The sequence below is a fragment of the Heteronotia binoei genome, chromosome 16 (genome assembly GCF_032191835.1).
Source record: "Heteronotia binoei isolate CCM8104 ecotype False Entrance Well chromosome 16, APGP_CSIRO_Hbin_v1, whole genome shotgun sequence".
Lineage (NCBI taxonomy): Eukaryota > Metazoa > Chordata > Lepidosauria > Squamata > Gekkonidae > Heteronotia > Heteronotia binoei.
This window is the reverse complement of record NC_083238.1, coordinates 30,723,006-30,743,858: the sequence shown is the minus strand read 5'-3', so window position 1 is coordinate 30,743,858 and position 20,853 is coordinate 30,723,006. Positions and strand designations below refer to the sequence as shown.

The window sequence follows — 20,853 nt, the reverse complement described above, 5'->3', positions numbered from 1 at the left end:
AATATTATGCTTGGGGCCCTATGCACATTTAAGTTCCATTGAAATCAGAAGGATATATATATGAATGACATACCTCTTCCCGTGTGGGCCCTGAAGAGCTCTGCGCTCAACCATCAGCAGCTACTGGTTGTCCCCAGCCTCTGGGGCCTGAAAGATGTCCAACTAGCCTCAACCAGGGCCAGGCCATTTTTGCCTCAGCTCCAGCCTGGTAGAATATGCTTCCCCTTGAGACCAGGGCCCTGCCAGACCTTTTACCATTCCACAAGGCCTGTAAAATGGAGCTATTCTGCCAGACCTTTGGTTGAGGCTACAGGTGTCTAATTAAGTTGGCCTCCCTACCGCAACCCTTTCTGCATGGGCACAGTTCTTAAGTTTGCACTCAGCAGCTCCGGTCATTGACTCTGTATATTCAAGGCTGTCGGTTGTCTGTTTCATTCTTATTTTAATCCTTAAGTCTGTTTTATTTCCCATTTTTAACTGTTTTCTGGACTTTTTTGCATAAAAAGCCCAGTTGGAACTTATTTGCATATTAGGCCACTAGGGTTGCCAATCCCCAGGTGGGGGCAGGGGATCCCCCGGTTTGGAGGCCCTCCCCCTGCTTCAGGGTCGTCAGAAAGCGGGGGGAGGGGAGGGAAATGTCTGCTGGGAACTCTGTTATTCCCTATGGAGATTTATTCCCATAGAAAATCATGGAGAATTGATCCGCGGGTATCTGGGGCTCTTGGGGGGGGGCTGTTTTTTGAGGTAGAGGCACCAAATTTTCAGTACAGCATCTAGTGCCTCTCCCCAAAACATCCCCCAAGTTTCAAAATGATTGAACCAGGGGGTCCAATTCTATGAGCCCCAAAAGAAGGTGCCCCTATCCTTCATTATTTCCTATGGAAGGAAGGCATTGAAAAGGTGTGCTGTCCCTTTAAATGTGATGGCCAGAACTCCCTTTGGAGTTCAGTTATGCTTGTCACAGCCTTGATCTTGGCTCCAACCCTAATGTCTCCTGGCCCCACCCCCAAAGTCCCCAGATATTTCTTAAATTGGACTGGGCAACCCTATAGGCCACATCCCCTGATGGCACCATTGTTTCACACAGGGCTTCTTTGTAGAAAAAGCCCAGCAGGAACTCATTTACATATTAAGCCACAACTCCAACACCAAGCCAGCTGGAACTGTGTTCCTGTACATTCCTGCTCAAAAAAAGCCGTTTTAATAGAATTCCTGGCATTTTGTTTAAAAATTTCTTTAAAAAGAGGAAATGGTGTATTAGGTGTAATGTGACATCCAATCTTGCATTTGTGACATAACACGGCCATGGACAAAGTAAATATTATACATAGCTGTGCGAGAAACTGTTGCTGATGTAAGGTATACATTATTAAAGCACTGCTGTGCATACAATCTGGAACAAGTTAATTGAATTATTCTTGCTCCTCCAGTCAAACTTACACTGGCAGTAAATGGCATCAAGAGGCTGAAAGGGAGGGAGGGGCCTGCACCCCAACTGCAAAGCAGTCTAAACTAGGGTTGCCAGTTCTGGGTTGGGAAATTCCTGGGGATTTTGAAAGTGAAGCCTGGGGAGGGCACGGTTTGGGGAAGGGGTCGAAAAACCAGGTTTTCATTGCCACGCATCAAATCGGGGGTTGCTGCGACGAAAAATGGCGGCACGGAGCAGCTTGTGCAAAATCACTAAGCTTGCTCCGGAGCAAAGGGGAAGCCTGCCGTGGAGCAAGGTTAATGAGAAATCAGCCTTTCTTTTTCACATTCTAATAGGAATATGACTCACAGTTTTAACCCATATCACCCTGGGTCGGACACCAAAGTGTGACATGACTTGACTACATTCACTCATTATGCCCTGAGTCTTGACAAGAAAGGCAAACTAGAAATCAAGTAATAAAGAAACCTTTGTTTTAATTGGTTAGTCACTTTTCTTTTAATTGCACTGTAGGTTAACTAACTGCCTGCCTGCAAGTATTGTGGGCCAACAGAAAGCTGTCCACTGCCTTGCAAGTAAAATGCAAAAAAAAGAAAGAAAGTATCTCAGAATTTCAGTACCGTTGTGCTACTGCCAAGGAGGCTGTGCCATGACAAACATTTAGGGGCCTAAAAATTGTAGCTGAGAGCCTGGCACAGCCAGGATGGAATGCGGGATGAGAGGTTGCTAGTGGTGGCACTAGGGTTCCCAGCTTCTTGTCAGGGTTTCCCTCAGTTTCAGGGCCTCCAGCATGCTGCCACAGAACTGGCTGGTGGCTCTCTTAAAGAGTGCCAGTGCTCTGTGACATGCCTGGCATGATGACATCACCCTGAAGTGACGTCATCGTGCCAGATATATAGCGGGGGGGGGGGATGCTCTAGCATTTGGAAAAAACTCTATGATAATCATCTGACAAGTGGTGGAGGAAAGCCCACATTGATGATGTAGTGGTGTCACCGGCAACGTAACTTCTGGTGCATTCTGGAAGTGAATCCAGGCTTATAATAGGTTTGTAGGCAGAAAAAAAGAGCCTTTGTCAAATTCAAGGGGTGGCCATTCAGCTGGAGAGCATGTAAATAAATGTACAAAGAGAACAGCTCCCTTCAAAGGCACCTGACAAGCTTTGGAATAAAACATCTCTCACGTTATTGAGACTTGCCATTTAACTGTTTGCACTGAGAATTTTAAAAATAGTTTTATTTTTTTTTAAAATGAGATCTTATAGAATTAAAAAGCAACAGAGAAGTAATGTTATTTTGAAGGGAAGAAATCATCTGCTACCCCAAGTTAAGGCTCTCAGGAATCACCAAGACGTCGATTGAAATGCTCAATTCTCAGTCCTATGAACATGGCAAGAAACACTGCATTATAGACCACTGTGTTACAGGAGTTCATCAGCTGGTCTATTTGTCGTGGCTGGTAGCTTGAATCTTAAAAAAAGTTCCATCTCACTGATAAAAATAGGTCATTTAGGCTATTATTTTGTCATATGCTCAGACCTTCGAAGCCCAAGTCAATTTCTCATTCCACAGTTCATTTAAGCTTTCTAATTAGATGCCTCCTTTGGAAAGGCTGAAATTGAAATGACAGATCGAGATAACAATGTAATAAGTGTTTTCATACACTGGCATACTTTGGAGTCTATTTGTTGTTTGAAAAAGGCATTTGGGGAAATTAAAACCCCAAATCATCAGGGCAATAGCCTCAAATTAGATTTTTTTTAAAAAAATTTAAGGTTCTTGACTTTGGCAAAGACAACTGGGACAGATTTCTTTACCCTCCCATCCCAAGTCTTTTTTTTAAAAAAAAAATCCTCAGCCTGTCCATCTCAAGCACAGAGTTTATTAAATGGCTGAAAAAGGCAGCTGGTCTCACCATCTGTTAAAGTGCTTTTCGGGGGCCAAAGGAAACAGGGCTACACCATCCATGCCAAGTCTCCCCCCCATAATACATCTCTCATTGTGTCCCCCCCAAACCTCCCTACTGCTTCTTCTAACAGCCTGTGGGGGCCTAATCTGAATTTCACGCTCTGGTTTTGCTCTTGCTAATGCCCGAGCTTCTCCTACAGTTGCCGATATTACTTTGCTTTTCAGGAACAAAAGCTCGGTCCCCCTCCCTCGCCTTTCAGCCCGGGCTCATTTGCAAAAATGCAATCCTGGCTTTGGAGTTTCCTTTCTTGCCGCAAATACTGTAACATAAAGGAAACCCACAGAGAACTAATATCTGACTTTTTTAAATAAAAGGGACACATAGAAGCCTAGGAGCCCATATCAGTGGTTTTGCCAAGGCATTTCCCCCCCCTATAAATGCTAATAGAGGTGATTCAGATAGACCAACAAAGGCAGAGCCTGCGATTCACTGCAGGTGTGAGAGGCTTGAAACAAAAGGGGGTGCTAACCCTAATGGTATTTCTTGTCATTAACAATTCTTTGATGTTCACACTCAAGGCTCCCTTTTATCTCTCCCCCCCCCCCAGCTGTCTTTGTTAATGTGCAGTGCCGCTGAATCTTTACTCTTCCTTCTAGCCTTTAAAGACCCCTGCAAAATGGTTATGTAAAGCCCAGTTTCCCCAGCATTTTGGGGGCACAGCGACCCGTTAAAATGAGATAAGGTTCGCCAGGTTATTATTAAAACACCAGTAAGTTCTAATCATTAAGGCAGAAGATCAGATCGATAAAAAGCAGCACTTAATGCGACTCTAATAAGGGCGTGTTTCCTGTAACAGGTCTTGGAGACGAACATCACTGTAACCAAAGTGGTACTTCTAACACAGCTGCTGGGAGGGAAAGAATAGTTTGCTTCTTGGGCACTCATTAAGAAAACTCATTGCAAATGATTCAAACTTATTGGGTTGATACATTCTTGTATTAAAAAGTGACCTCAGGATGGAGTCTAAGGTTTCACTTTTTTAGAAAGGAGACTTTAGTGGAATTGTCCTGTAATGCCAGTACTTGGTCTTCTTATTATAGCAGGCATGTTCAGTAGTCAAAGTCTTAACTCCTCCCCTCCATCATGGAAAGCAGATGATAAACAAATAAAATGGCATAGAAATACTTGGGTTTCCCAAGTTCCCCAAGTACTGTATCATGAACAGGTATCAAAATACTGTAAACCTGAAACAGAATTTCATAGCGTTTCTATAATATTATGCATAAAAACATAAGAGAAGGCATGTTGGATCAGGCCTATGGCCCATCTAGTCCAACACTCTGTGTCACACAGGGGCCAAAAAACCAGGTGCCATCAGGAAGTCCATCAGTGGGGCTGGGACACTAGAAGCCCTAGTATCCCACTAGTATCCCACCTTTCCAAAATGGAACTGTACAGCATTGCAGTTAGATGGTTCTCTGGTATTTAAGGATCTTAGCCACTAACTAGCACAGCCATTCTGGGAACTATAATTCCCAGAATGCACAGGGAGGGGGGAAGGAAGTGGATGGAGAAGGAATTGGAAGTAGAGAATAAAGAAGATGGAGAGCAAGTGGCAACTAGAGTTTGTGTTTGGGGTCTTGTCATTGAGCCAGAAGAACTGAAGAACCGGACTTTAGGCTATAAGTGTTGCACTGAAATTCAAGGCAACATACATCAGATGCCCAGGAGATCTGTCTTCCAAGCATGAAGTAGACTTACCCTTCTGTTGGGTAGCACAGCATTAGGTGTAGGGTTGCCAGGTTGACTTACTCTGCTGGCAGGCGGTGGGAGGGAGCTTTTCGGGAGTGGGATGGGTGGGGGTGACATTGCCAACATGATGATGTCATCTGGAAGTGATGTCATCATGCTGGGGATGTCATGTGGCAACACTTTGGCATTGGGGGCTGATTAGGCTTCCCTAACCCCTAGAGTTGCCAAGTCCAATTTAAGAAATATCTGGGGACTTTGGGTGTAAAGTCAGAAGACTTTGAGGGTGGAGCCAGGAGACTTTGGGAGCTGGAGCCAGGAGACTTTGGGGGTGGAGCCAAGATCAAGGTTGTGACAAGCATAATTGAACTCCAAAGGGAGTTCTGGTCATCACATTTAAAGGGCCATCACCTTTTCAATGCCTTCCTTCCATAGGAAATAATGAAGGATAGGAGCACCTTCTTTTGGGGCTCATAGAATTGGACCCCCTGATCCAATCGTTTTGAAACTTGGGGGTCATTTTGGGGAGAGGCACTAGATGCTGTATTGAAAATTTGGTGTTTCTACCTCAACAAACAGCCCCCCTCAGAGCCCCAGATACCCACGGATCAATTTTCCATTATTTTCTATGGGAATAAATCTCCATAGGGAATAATAGAGTTCCCAGCAGACATTTCCTTCCCCTCCCCCCGCTTTCTGACAACCCTGAAGCGGGGAGAGGGCCTCCAAATCAGGGGATCCCCTGCCCCCACCTGGGGATTGGCAACCCTACTAACCCCCAGTCTGGGCAGCAATTTCCCTGATTTTGGGTGCCGGGGGAGAAGCCCCGCCCTGAACAGCCTCCTCATGCGACACTGGGTACAAAACTCTATGGCTACCTTAGAGTTTTGATTAGGGTTGTTTAAAAATGTAAAGAAATGCCCATTTGTCCCAATCCCAGCAATCGATCAGCTGTGATGCAATGAGGCTGCTTCTCTTTTGCTCTTCCCCCTTTCCAGTAAGAGTGAGCAGAATTGGACTTTCATTCTAGGTTGACTATCCCCTATCCAGTGTCTTCTCACTCTCCCCAGCTTCAGCTGTAGCTTCTAGGAGAACTATTCAACTATTCTAATTTCCCAACCAAACAAACTTGGAAGATTTATTTCAAACAGATTTCTAGTGGGGAAAGTCACTTAATAACACTGAATTGCACCAGTGAGTTCCACCCTGCAAATCTATAGCTCAAATGAAAAGGGAGTTCTTCTCTTCCTTTGGGACAGAGATCTCTGAAGTCAGTGGCCCAAGCTAGAAACTGCTAGCCACTCTCTAGGAAGGAGCATACACCTGTAAGTCAAATCACCCACATGTTGTCCCCACTACCAAAAAGAGATTCCTTCTGATTGTGGCAGAGAACACTTCTCTCTTGATAGGTACATGGTACCCTCAGAGTGGCTGACTCCCACTCCTCATTCTACCCAAGTTTTTTTGGGGGGTTGAGCAGGAATGCACAGGAATGCAATTCCAGCTGGCTTGGCATCAGGGGATGTGGCCTAATATGCAAATGAGTTCCTGCTGGGCTTTTTCTGCAAAAAAAAGCCCTGATGCTACCACTGATCAGGTTGCATTATGTCATCACCATCCCTCATTGTTGGAACCCCCCTCCCATCTTTAATATTTTCCTTTCTTAGTATAAATTGCAGTGTGAGACATCAGGACCAGAATAACAAGTGTGCCCTCAATGTGCCGCTGGACCAATGAAAACCTGCTATCACTGATTAAAATGGGTGTCTACCAGCTGAAATGACTAAAGCTTTAACCCATAATCAAGATTTTGGTCAACCCTAACAATCGCAAGAATTCAGGGCATATAACAGTGAATTTAAAACATCTTTTTGTGTGTGTGCATATGTAAATGTAGATGACTGGGGAAGGCAATGGCAAACCATCCCGAAAAAAGTCTGCCGTGAAAACGACATCACCCTAGAGTCAAAAACGACGGGTACTTGCACAGGGGACTACCTTTACCTTTGTAAAGGTATAATCTTGCATAAATATTTTTAAAACTCCACCCTAACTGAACTGGCACAGGCCTTAACAGAAAGCTGTAATAATGCTTCCAGAAGTGATTTAACATATGTATGTTCGCTGTTACAGGGAGAGTCTGTATTATGAGGAAATAAGAACACAAGAAGGGCCCTGATGGATCTTGACAAAGGAATATCTAGTTAGCGTTTCCTTCCCCACACAGGGGGTGGGACATCCCCTGCCCCTGGGCCCTGTGCTTCTGCTGCCAGTCAGCTAACTGAAAGGAGGACCAGCATCTCTGTGTTGTTGCTGGCAATGTGGCAATGTCACTTCCGGCTAGGGTTGCCAAGTCCAATTCAAGAAATATCTGGGGACTTTGGGGGTGGAGCCAGGAGACATTGGGGGCGGAGTCAGGAGCAAGGGTGCGACAAGCATAATTGAACTCCAAGGGAGTTCTGGCCATCACATTTAAAGGGACAGCACACCTTTTTAAATGCCTTCCTTTCATAGTAAATAATGAAGGATAGGGGCACTTTCTTTTGGGGCTCATAAAATTGGACCCCCTGGTCCAATCCTTTTGAAATTTGTGGGGTATTTTGGGGAGAGGCACTAGATGCTATATTGAAAATTTGGTGCATTTACCTCAAAAACCAGTCCCCCAGAGCCCCTGATACCCACAGATCAATTTCCCATTATTCCCTATGGGAATCGTTCTCCATAGGGAATAATTGCCCAGTAGACATTTCCCTCCCCAGCCACTTTCTGATGACCCTAAAGTGGGGGGCGGGGAGGGCCTCCAAACCTGGGGATTGGCAACCCTCTCTCTCTCTCTCTCACACACACACACACACACACACACACTTAGTTGGTCTGAAATGAAAGCAAAACAAACCGAGGGACTGTGTTGCTGACCCTTCCCATTAAGTACTTCCTGCTCAACTTTAAAGGCACACACTCACACATACATTTTGAAACGGACCTGTTCACAGGTTTCTAAACCTGCCCAAAATCTGGAGCTGCAAGGTGGCTGTAGGAGTGGGGCTTTCCCCGCCGGCCAGCTGGCTGGGGGCAGGGGGAAGCCTATAAAACCGAGGGATCCCCCGCTGGGACCTGGGAATTGGGAAGCCTACTTCTGGCTTGTGCCAGAAGTGATGTCATCACATCACCAGTGCCACAGGGACCCTCTGGTATTTCAGCAAAATTCTATGGTAGAAATGGCTTCTATTATAGAATTTTTGCCCAAGTACCAGAACATCCTTATGTCACCAGCAAGGTGATGATGTCACTCTCAGCATGTGCTGGAAGTGATATCACCACATTTTTAGCAACAATGCTGAGATGCTGGAGTAGGCCTCCCCTGCTGCCAAAAAGTCCCCTTTGAACCCTTGCTGGTTGCCATGGCTTCTACCTCTAATCCAGCATCCTGTTTTTCACAGTGGCTAATTAGAAAGTTCACAAGCAGTGCATGAAGCCATCAGACATCGATAGAGTTCCCCATCAAATGGTGTTTAGAGGTACAATGCCTCTGAGCATTCAAGTTTCATTCACTTATCATGGTAAACCATTGGTGACAACCCTATCATCCCATGAATTTGTCTAGGTCTCTTTCAAAGTCATAGTGCCAATTATTCTCACCTCTGCTTGGGGGGGACTGAATTACTTACTAGGTATTATGAGAACAAGGGCTTTCTTTTGTCTGGAAGCCACTGCTTCACTGGATGACCCAAGTTCTTACATAATGACTGAGGGACAAGAAGTCCAGGGGTGTCAAATGTCCAGCCCTTGGGACACACTCATCCCACTCAGGGATTTAATCAGGCCCCCAGGGCTCTTTTCTCCCCCTTCTCCCCCTCCCATCCTCCCCTTTGAAGCTCTGAGGCTGACAAAGTTCCCTGCTCTTTCAGTTCCCAGCTCTTTCTGCCTTGTTTTTGCCGGCTGCAGCAAGAAGCAAAGCTGCAAAGAAAATGTGGAACTGATTTTCTATTAAGGTCTCTGTACCCAGATAGCTAGGGCCCAGAGACTTTAATGGAAAATTCTTTCCACATTTTCCTTGCAACTTTTCTGTGCTGCAATGTGTTTCAATGGAGTGGATATAGTTTCACTTTCAGAGTTCCTATAGCCAGCTGAAAAACTCATACTTCCTGGAGTTGTATCCTTACAAATAAAGGGTTGATGCTTTGAGGCAGCTTGCCTCTGCTGAATGGACCTGATCTTGTGAGTACTCTAACCTGGGGATCCACAGCCAAAGGGGGATATTACACTGGAGAGATAGTGTCAATCTGAGTAGACTGGAGAAAGCGGGAGGGTGGGGGGCGGGGAGAGAAGCTTGCAATGTCATTTCATTGTTTTCCCAGGCTCAAAGTATTTTATATATATATTTTTAAATAACATTTTTATTAGTTTTAAAAACAAAATTAAGTATACAATCCAGTTGTTGCATTGTTTGAACATTTTTTCTACATCTGCTAACAGAGATAACGAAGCTAGACATAATAAAGGAAAATTAATGATCAGTACAGATATACAGAAAAGTTTACCATAACTGAAAAGTTATAACACTTTTGGGGATATCGCCCTTTTTTTGCAAATATTCCAATATTGGATACCAAATGGTAAAAAACACCTCTGATTTTGAGTCTAAACGTCTATTATTTAGTTCACTTATTTTAAACATTATATATAGATTCCATAACTTCTTACGCCATAACTTTAGGGATGGAGCTTCTTTGTTTTTCCATTTATGTGCAATTGCCAATTTTGCTGCATAGAATAGAAATCCAAGTCTTTTTTGATTAATTACAGATACCCTAGGCTGTTTCCTAAGATTTAACAGAATGTATTCAGGTAGTAAAGGTATTCTTATCCCTGTAATTTCTGTAGTTTTGTATAGTATTTTCTTCCAAAATAAATATATCTTAGGACAGTAAAACCAGCAATGTATATATGACCCTACTTGCTTACATTGCTTCCAGCATTCTGATTTGAATTTTTGTGGGGTAGTATACCAACAAGTCATAAGCTTAAAATTTTGCAATTTAATAGAAATAATATTAGTAGTATTTTCGTGTGAATGCATTTTATATTTTTAGTTTCTGCTGTGATCCTTGTGCTTTTTCTTGATGTTTTATTTTTAAAAATTCATTGCCAATTCTCACTATTCCCCCACCTTTCCATTTTAAACAAAATATTGTAAGAGTTTTAAGCATGTTTGTATTTTAAGTTAAAAGATTATATCTTTAATTGTGTTTGTCTGTGTCCTTTATAAAGTTTATATCTCTGCTACCTCACATTACATTTTATGACACACATGGCCTGGTCCAACAAAGTCCCGTTTGTGTCAGATCTGGCCCTTCTAATAAACAAGTTCAACACCCTTGCTCTATCCACTTTTTCCACACCTTGCATAACATGTCCTTCTTTAGTCATTTTTTCCCTAAACACTTTGTCCTTTCTTCACACAAAAGTCACTCCAGCCCTTTAATCATTTGGGCTTCTCCTTTCTGCAGCTTTTGTTCAGCGCTATGATGTCCTTTATGAGATTGGTTATCTAGAACTGTACATACTATTCCAAAGAGAGTGATTTTTACAGGGCTACTCTTTTATTTCATTCCTAATAATCCCTAGCCTGGAATTTCCCCGCTTTTGCCACAGCTGCACACTAGCTGTTGAACTGCACTGTCTACCATGACCCTAAATTCTCTTAATTTACTATGTTGTTGCCCATTATTCATCCAGTTTGGAAAAATTCTGCTTTTATTTTTATTTCTGTTATTTATAATCCACCTTTCTCACAGGGATTCAAGGCGGATTCCACATAGCGAGTCAGTACAATCAACAAAATGGGACATTCATCAACCAATGCATTGGTTCTAGATTCTAGATTTTAGAAGTCTAGGACCACCAGAAAGAACTGAAGCACAGCATAAGCGTTAACATAACCCACCAGTGGTAGAGAAATTACATAATAGGATCCTACTTACCATAAGTTATACACAGGGCTTTTTCTGTAGCAGGAACTCCTTTGCATATTAGGCCACACACCCCTGATGTAGCCAATCCTCCAGGAGCTTACAGTAGGCCCTCTACTAAGAGCCCTGTAAGCTCTTGGAGGATTGGCTACATCAGGGGTGTGTGGTCTAAAATGCAAAGGAGTTCCTGCCTCTTAAAAAGCCATGGTTGTACACAACAGTATAGATCACAGTTCCTATCCAAGTAACTTTGAGAACCATTTTGTATAGTGCAGCCCTATTACCTGCATATAGAAGCCCTCTTGAATAGATCCATTTTACTTAGTTTGGGGGAAGCCAGGGGAGTGGGAGCTTTTCTGACCACCCAGGGCAGACCATTCCACAATGCAGGGGCCACTTTGTAGTTGGCTCTGGAATAATTTGGAGTCATTTGCAAACTTGCCTACTTCACTGCTCAACCCTGATTCTAGATCACTTATGAATTAAACAGAGCAAGTCCCAGTATTCCTTGAAGAGACTCCACTGCTTATTTCCATCCATTGTAAGCTGTCCCTTTAGATGAAGAGGAGTTGGTTTTTATACCCCCGTTTTCTCTATCCAAAGGAGTCTCAAAGTGGCTTACTATCTCTGTCCCCTCCTCTCCCCACAATAGACACCTTGTGAGGGAACTGAAAGAGTTCTGAGAGAACTTTGACTGGAGGAGTGGGCAATCAGCTGGTTCTCCGGATTAGAGCCCACCACTCTTAACTACTAGCACTACTTACACCCTCTCTGCTTCCTGATGTGTTTCTAATGCACAAGAGAATTTGTACTCTTATTCCATGACTGCTAACGTTTATTCAGGAGCCTATGATAAGGGATTCTGTCAAAAACTTTTTGGAAGCTCAAGTATGTGATATTAATTACTAGATCATCTTTGTCTACATGCTTGTTAACATCCCCCAGAGTTGGAGAGCCAGTTCGGTGTAGTGGTTAAGTGTGTGGACTCTTATCTGAGAGAACCGGGTTTGATTCCCCACTCCTCCACTTGCACCTGCTGGAATGGCCTTGGGTCAGCCATAGCTCAAGCAGAGGTTGTCCTTGAAAGGGCAGCTGCTGTGAGAGCCCTCTCCAGCCCCACCCACCTCACAGGGTGTCTGTTGTGGGGGAGAAAGGTAAAGGAGATTGTGAGCCGCTCTGAGACTCTTTGGAGTGGAGGGCGGGATATAAATCCAATATCTTCTTCATCTTCTTCTTCTTGGTGATCCAGGACTTTCTTGTCAGAAGCCATATTGATTTTTCTTCTGTAGAGATTGTTTTGTATATGCTCTACAAGTATATTACTTCTGCTTTAAAAAAAAATCTATAACCCACTTTTCTCTTTAACCAGGACTCAAAAGCAGCTTATCACATTGTTCTCCCCTCCTCTGGGTTATCCCCACAACAACAACCTTGTGAGGTAGGTTAGCCTGAGAATTTGTGATGGACCTGGGGTCACCCCGCAAGCTTCCATAGCAGAGTAGGAATTCAAACCTGGTCCTCCCAAGCCCTAGTCCTGTACTCAAACTGCTGTGCCACACCAGCAGCTCTCAACCTATATCTTTAACAATACTTTTCACCAGTTTACCAGGAACAGATATTAGGTTAACTGGCTCTATAATCTTCTGGTTCTTCCCTGATCCCATTTGAAAAAGAGCATTATGCTTGAAAGCCATGATATTCCGCACTCCAGGGGACTTACATGTGAAATACCTCTTATTCTGCAATCATGAGTATAATACTCAGACATTCAGTGGAATTTGCTAACAAATAAACATGGTTATGATAATATTTGGATACTGTGTGGAAGCAGAAAAAAATCTTCAGGCAATACACAAACCAATGCAAGAGTAACATGTGGACCTTTCCTTTCCGCTCCCTTTCCCAGCTGACATTTCTCTTCTGCACATATTCAGCCAAATTTTTCTCTTTGAGCCCCTTCAAATGTGAGGTGTGCTCAGGGCTGGCGCATGGGAGCAAGTGGGGTAGGCGGCTGCCTGGGGAGTTACCCAGCCTGGGGCACTACTTCCCTTGCTCAGTGCACAGTGCACTATGCTGTTTTAGCATGGTGTTTTAGTGGCGCCCAGTCGCTTTCGGATTTCATGTGAAGTCGCTGCTCGGCCGCTTTCAACCCGAAAGCAGCCGGGCACTGCTAAAACACCACACTCTTCAGAGGCTTCCAAGGAAACCTCTGAAGAGTGCGGGGCAGGGGGGAAATGGCAGCGCGGCAGCACACTTGTGCGCCACCTGTCGCTCTCTTGTCCCCCTCATGCTGCCTTCATGATGACGTCACTTCCAGTTGCACGTGAAACAAAAATTATAAAGGGAGCTTGCAGGGAGTGGGGGGGGGGCACGGCGCAGGGGTCTACCTCGAACAGCAGAACCCCTAGCACCAGCCCTGGGTGTGCTGCTGGCAAAAAGACATGATCTCATGTTGCAAATTCTGCAAGTCTCACTTCAAAAATTACAGCTAGATTCAAGTCCACTAGCACCTTAGAGACCAACGAGACTTTGGGGTTATAAGCTTTTGAGAGTAGGATTGACAGGTCCCCTCACCCGTCCAGCAGGGGGATTAGGGGGGACATTCCAAGGGTGGGCAGGGATGACACAATGACATCACCTGGAAGTAAAGTCATTGCACTGGAGACACTGCATGGGGGGTGCTCTGGTGTTTGGGCAAACTCTATGGTTAAACTGAGATTAAACCATAGAGTTTGTCTCAAAACCAGAGCATCCCCTGTGTGATGTCCCCAATGCAATGATGTCACTTCCATGCAGCGTCTCTGTCTAGGGGAGGTGTTTCCCCTGCTGGCCATTTAGTCTGAGGCAGAGAGGAGCCCCCTAAACTGGGGAATTCCCCCTGGGACCTGGGGGCTGGCAATCCTATTTGAGAGTCTAAGCTCCCTTGGTCAAAAAGCTCATACGTTGAAAACCTTATTGGTCTCTAAGGTGCTACTGGACTTGAATCTAGCTGTCCTACTGCAAGCCAACACAGATACCCTCTCAAACGGTCTTCAGAAATTAGATGATAATTGCCCTGACCTTCAGATGTTGGAAGCTCAGCAGGGTCAACTGTGGTTAGATGGGAGACAGTTCTTGAAATACCCAGTTGGGAGGCGGGGGACAGGCTTATTCAGTCACCTCCCTGAATATCCTCTGGGCCCCCAGTAGAGGTCAGTTGCCAGAGGTTGACATGACTTCCAGGTGTGCATGCACACACATACACGAAAAATACAAAAAAAATCAACATAATGAGTAGTAACAATTGTTATTATTGGTGCAATGATATTTAGAGAGGGCTGTGGCTCAGTGGAAGACCCTCTGTTTCATGTGCAGATGCTCTTGGGTTCAGTCCCCACCTGGCATTTCCAGTCAAAAGGCCCAGACTGTAGCTGATGAGAATGACCTTTGCCTGAGACTTTGGAGAGCCACTGCCAGTCTGAGTAGATGATACTGACCTTGATGGTCCAATGTTCTGGTTCAGTATAAAGCAGCTTCATAATGGAGCAACTAAAATACCATGCAAAAAGTGCAGGGAATCAGAAACAAACTTCTGAGAGCATCCTTGAGGGTTTCCTTGAGGATTTCATATGAACATATGAAGCTGCCTTATAGTGGATTACAGGAAGAGTAGTTTGGACACCCAGCCGTTGTTTATTGATGGTGTTATGGTAGAACAGGTGACAGAATGGAAGTTTCTGGGAATTACCATGAAACAGGATCTAACATGGGGGGCAAATACTTTAGCTCTAGAGAAAAAGGCCCAGCAACGACTATACTACTTAAGACTCTTAAGATCACTACAACTGTCAGGGAGTCTGCTGGTTGCCTTTTATCGTAGTTCCATTGAGAGCATTTTATCTTATTGCCTCTGCGCATGGTTTGGGAGCTGCACGGAAGCAGAGAGAAGGGTGCTCCAAAGAGTGACGAGAAGAGCACAAAAGATTTGTGGATGTTCTCTCCCCTCATTGGTGGATCTGTATAATATGGCATGTAAAAGGAAGATACAAATGATCCTAAGGGACCATACACATCTGGGCCATTTGCTTTTTGAGATCTTACCGTCAGGTAGACGATATAGAGTGTTGAAGGCTAGGACAAACAGATTTAAGGACAGTTTCTATCCAAGTGCTGTGGTTAGGTTAAATGCAGGGTTATGAAGGATTATCTGTTTTAGATGTATTTAATGGTTTAAATGGTTTTAATGGTTTTATGAATGTTTAATGGTTTTATGAATGTTTATTTAATGGTTTAAATGGTTTAAATGGTTTTATGAATGTTTATCCGTTTTAGATGTATTTAAATGGTTTAAATGGTTTAATGGTTTCAGATGTATTTAAATGGTTTATGAATATGTGTGTTTGATGTGTTGGTATGTTTGTGGAAGAGCACCTCATTTCGTTGCTCTCTTTTTGTTGAGAACAATGACAATAAATTCATCTATCTATCTTATACTGAATCAGACCTTTGGTCCATCCAAGTCACTATTGTCTACACTGTAGACAATCCCTGTAGACTCTACAGGGATTGAACCTGGGACTTTCTGCTTACCAAGCAGATGCTCTACCACTGAGCCACCGTCCCTCCCCTAGAACAATTAAAGTAGAATAATTAAAGTAACCAGTGACCTTGGGCTAAATTACTAGATCAGGCCCATATCATTTGAGAACCAGTAAACCATTAGCAGCTTACAAGTCAGGTCTAGTGGCCTTGACATATCTCAAGGTTCTGGTGGGCTACTATGTGAGACTGTATAAAGTAGTTTCTACTCAGCATGGGTGACTCTAAATTACGGCTGCCAGTTCTGACTTGGAAAATACCTGGAGATTTTGGGGGTGGAACCTGAGGAGGGTGGGGTTTATGGAGGGGAGGGACCTCAGCAGCATATAATGTCATAGAGTCCACCCTCTAAAGCAGGGGTGGGGAACAGTGGCTCTCCTGATGTTTTTTGCCTACAACTCCCATCAGCCCTAGCCATTGGCCATGCTGGCTGGGGCTGATGGGAGTTGTAGGCAAAAAGCATCTGGAGAGCCACTGTTCCCCACCCCTGCTCTAAAGCAACCATTTTCTCCAGGGGTCATCTGTAGATCAGATATAGTAGCAGGAAATATCTAGGTGCTACCTGGATGTTGGCAACCCCACTCTAAATTACGTGGAACCAGGACTTTTTTTTTTTTTTTTTAGCAGGAATGCACAGGAATGCAGTTCCAGCTGGCTTGGCACCAGAGGGTGGGGCCTAATATGCAAATGAGTTCCAGCTGCACTTTTCCTACAAAATTAGCCCCGTGTGAAGCAATGGTGACACCAGGGTGTGTGGCCTAATATGCAAATGAGTTCCTGCTGGGTTTTTTGTTTTTTTTTTTACAAAACAATCCCTGTGTGGAACTGTAGGAGATTTCAAATATCAGATGGAAGGATTTGGTAATCATGATTTCTGTAAACTTATCTAACGAAATAAAAGATTTCCCTCTCCTTTTTTTTGGAATGATGGAGAATGTAACTTGGTTTCTTGAAGTTATACCAAGTACTAGCCTTGGTCCTTTTATTTTCAACTCACTCATAAGAACATTAAAAAATGCTAAGTTAAGTGATTTTAGTAATACACTATTAACTATTTTAACACTTGGGCTTTTGAAGTTTTCTTTCCTCGGGGGAAATAAGAGTCACGTGGTTTATTGAAAAATATTCTTTTTTGCTAGATAAAGTAAAAAACCACAGTTCAGCATTTTAAAGAGTTATTCTACATTTTTTCCCCCGACAGTGCCAATTCTTCCAAGCATTATAAACTAAAGTTTTCAGAGTCCTATAAAATCTTACAATGACATTCCACTATGCTGTGTCTTATAAGGGTGTTATAAATGAGAGACACACCAGAAACTGTGCTGTGCCATAATGGTTAGAATAGTATCCTGTTGTAGGTGACAGGGATGCCAGCCTCCAGGTGGGCCCTGGGGAAACTCCTGACTGCAAAGATCAGTTCCCCTGGAGAAAATGGATGCTTTGAAGTGTGGATTCTATAACAGTGTACCCCACTCTGTCCTCTCCAGGCTCCACCATCAAATCTCCAGGAGTTTCCTAACTTGGAGCTGGCAAAACTACAGCCTGCCTCTCACCAATGACCAGGGAAACCTGCAAGTCTAAGGCAGAGACCAGATTTTTGAAGCGGAAGTTGCAAAATGTAGATATAGGTTTAGCTTGATTGCCTTATTTCCATGGCAGACATGAGTATTTTTGAATTCACCCCTATTTTGGTGTCAGACAATGTAGATTATAGTTTCCTAAAATTATATTGGAATCCACACTACCTCTCAACTGAGCAATGTTTGGTGACTTCCTGCGCTTTACAAAATATTTATTTTACATTTGGAAAGCAAGAAAATAATTCTCTAAAGTAGATATTTAAAAAAAACCCTGAAGAGTGACACATTGATGAAACTGGGGTGGCATGTATCCCACCCATAGACATGTATCCTACCATCCATCGTAAGGAGACTGCCTTCAAATTAAGGGGCTCTTCAGTTGAGGGAAGAAGGCACCTTAGGCTGGGGGAAGGCTTCACACTCACTGAGTGGTAGGAGAAATACCGTTGCTTTATATGTTTTTGCACATATGTGCACATTACGCCTGCACACACATACCAGAAACTTGAAACAGATGCTTGGACTCTTACCAGCATTGTCACAAAAGAGTTAAGTGGTAAAAGCTCAGCTCTGAAAGGACACTCCTCTGGAGGAAGGAAGAGCTTGGAATTTGTTGTCTTCTTCTGGGATGGAATCAACAGCTGACAATGATTTGTAGTACTCATCCTCCCAATCAAGGACTTTTATTTGCCTAAGGGGAACAGAAAACACAAGCCACTCTGAATGGTGATCTCCAAGTTTAAAAGTTTATGTTACTCGGGTACAAGAAGTGCCTTGTCTGGCTACTGAAACCAAAATAGGTTTATACTGCTCGGGCTGGTGGTGGTAAAGAATTCAGCTTTACAGGAGAGTGTACTATAGAGTGTACTGCCTTCCAACAATCGCTGGGCAGAATTAAAGGAGTTGGCTTTGATTTATGGTACTTCCAGGTTTTCTCAGAGATACACTGCCTGGTCATACTAAAAAAAAAAAGGCATGTGTTGTACATAAAAGCAAGCTGTGAAACTTACCAAATGCCAACAAATTAATACCTGTCTACAGGGCTCGTTTTGTAGCAGGAGCTCCTTTGCATATTAGGCCACACACACCCTGATGTTGCCAATCTTCCAAGAGCTTACAGTAGGCCCTGTAAGCTCCAGGAGGATTGGCTACATGTGGCCTAATATGCAAAGAAGCTCCTGCTACAAAAAGAGCCCTGCGTGTCTAAATCTGAGATCCCCTTTCAGCTTGAGGCACAGGCCAAAGAGCCCTTTCCCCCCTGCAATGCCTCCTTCCCGTCTGGCCCTGGGTACTTCCACATCTCTGTTGCTTTAAATCACAATGTTCCATCCACAAAGAACAAGTTCGGGCAGGGAAGTAAAGGAAGAGCAAATGCCTATTCCCGCCACTCTAGATTCCCTGGACTAAGAAGACCAGCATATGGGGGATAGGGAACAGCCCCATCATCCTGCTTAAACAGTACTGGCATCCAGGGCTGACCCTGCCACTAGGCAAACTAGGCAATTGCCTAGGGCACCAGCCTTCTGGGGATGCCAAATTGGGCACCCCCATGTGACTCAGTGATGTTATCAGTGCAGGGGGAGGGTGCCAGATGTTAGACTTGCCTAGGGTGCCAGACAGTCTAGGGCTGGCCCTGCTGGCATCTCATATCCTAGCAATACAAAGTACCTCTTTACCTAGTTACTTTCTGTTTCAGGGCCTGTATTCCGGCTACTATCGGGATGTCATGGCACACATGCTAAATGAGGCTAGCCTGACCTTATCATCTCTTGGCAGCTAAGCATGGTTGGCCTTGGTCAAGATTTGGATGGGAGACAACTGAGGAATACCAAGGTTTGGATAAGGCAGCGATAGGGATGTCAGCCTCCAGGTGGGACCTGGGGATCCCCTGGAATGGCAGCTCATCTCCAGACTACAGAGATCAGTTCCCCTGGAGAAAATGGATGCTTCAGAGGGTGGCCTCTATGGCATTGCACTCCACTGAGGTCCCTGGCCTCCCCAGGCTCCATCCCAAATATTCAGGAGATTCCCAACCTGGATCTGGCAACTCTACCTCCCATCTCTCACTTATGGCGAGGGAGATCTGGTGACCCTAGGAGGCAGGCAATGCCTGAATATCTCTTATTCCCAAACCCTACAAATTTGCTATAAGTGAGCTTGTAATTTGTCACAGCATAATTTTTTGATCAAAGGGCTCCATTGAGCCTGATGAACCAGTCATCTTGCTCATCTTTGATAAACCACATCAATTCTATCTTAATCGTCTATTTTAAGCTATCAAAACTATCTGTCTGTCTCTCTAATCTATCAGTTACTGAGAGAACATTTTAGACATGTAAAGTGTTTCTCAGGTAAGTCAGATCATGTTTTTTTTATAATTTGATACTGACAAATGTGTGTATGAGGGGGTATATAGAAAAGAATCATAAAGTTGGAAGGAGCCATGCGGACCATCTAGTCCAGGGGTAGGGAACGTTGGCTCTCCAGATTTTTTTTTGCCTACAACTCCCATCAGCCCTAGCCATTGGCCATACTGGCTGGGGCTGATGGAGTTGTAGGCAAAAAAAATCTGAAGAGCCAATGTTCCCTACCTCTGATCTAGTCCAACCCCCTGCTCAGTACAGGATCAGCCTACAGCATCCCTGAGAAGTGTTCATCCAGCCTCTGTTTAAAGATTGCCAGTGAGGGGGAGCTCACTGGCAATCTACCGGATTTGCTGTGGCTCCTAAAGAGGCAGCTGTGGGACCATCTGAGGGATGAAGAGAGGCCCTTTTGTTCTCCTGGTCCTCTACAGCACCACAGAAGGAAAAGGAACAGTTTGGTTCACTTGAGGAGCTGTGGCCTGGGAAGCAAGATGCCTCTGACCTGTGACTACTGACATCAGTTGCTGAGATGGCCTGGTAGCAACATTATGTATTTATGCATCAAGGGGGTTGGTGTTGTATCAGCTGTGCTTGGAGCACCTAAACAGACAGCAGCCCAACAGTCACAGTCGGCCTGTGAGATAGGGAGAGGGCAGGTTGAACATGTAATCAATAAGTAGAATTGCCAAATTCAGCTTGAGATATTCTTAGAGATTCAGGGGGAAGGGAGAGTTTGGAGAGGGAAAAGAGCACAGCAAAGGTACGATGACTGGAGTTAGGGTTGCCAGTCCCCAGTTGTGAGAAGGAGATCCCCTGGTTTGGAGGCCTTCCCCCACTTCAGGGTTATCAGAAAGCGGTGGCAGGGGGGGGGGAGAAAATGTTGAATGTCCCCTGTGGCTCTGGAGGGGCCTGTTTTTTGAGGTAGAGGTACCAGATGAAACTTGGGGGGGGGGTTAGTGGAGGCACCAGATGTTATGTTGAAAATCTGGTGCCTATACTAAACCTTCCTCCCAACCCGACATTTCAAAAAGGTTGGAAAAGGGGGTCCAATTCTATGATCCCCAAAAGAAGGTGCCACCCTTCCTCCATTATTTCAAATGAAGGGAAGGCATTTAAAAGGAGTGCAGTCCCTTTACATGGCTAAAACTCCCTTCAGAATTCAACTGCTAAAACTCCCTTCAGAGTTCAATTGCGCTTATCACACCCTTTCTCCTGGCTCCACCTCCAAAGTCCCCAGATATTTCTTGAGTTGGACCTGGCAACCCTAACTGGAG

The 20,853-nt window shown here is 44.3% G+C and overlaps 1 protein-coding gene across 1 annotated transcript in view; it reads right to left on the bottom strand.

The window, feature by feature from the left end:
• Positions 1-20,853, bottom strand: part of MYO3B (myosin IIIB) — a 411,089-nt gene that overhangs the window by 14,393 nt on the left and 375,843 nt on the right. Inside the window, exon 34 of the mRNA XM_060257443.1 lies at positions 17,747-17,907. Within this exon, the coding sequence (XP_060113426.1) occupies positions 17,781-17,907 (127 nt within the window). The 3' untranslated portion in view covers positions 17,747-17,780. The remainder of the gene's footprint in view (positions 1-17,746; positions 17,908-20,853) is intronic.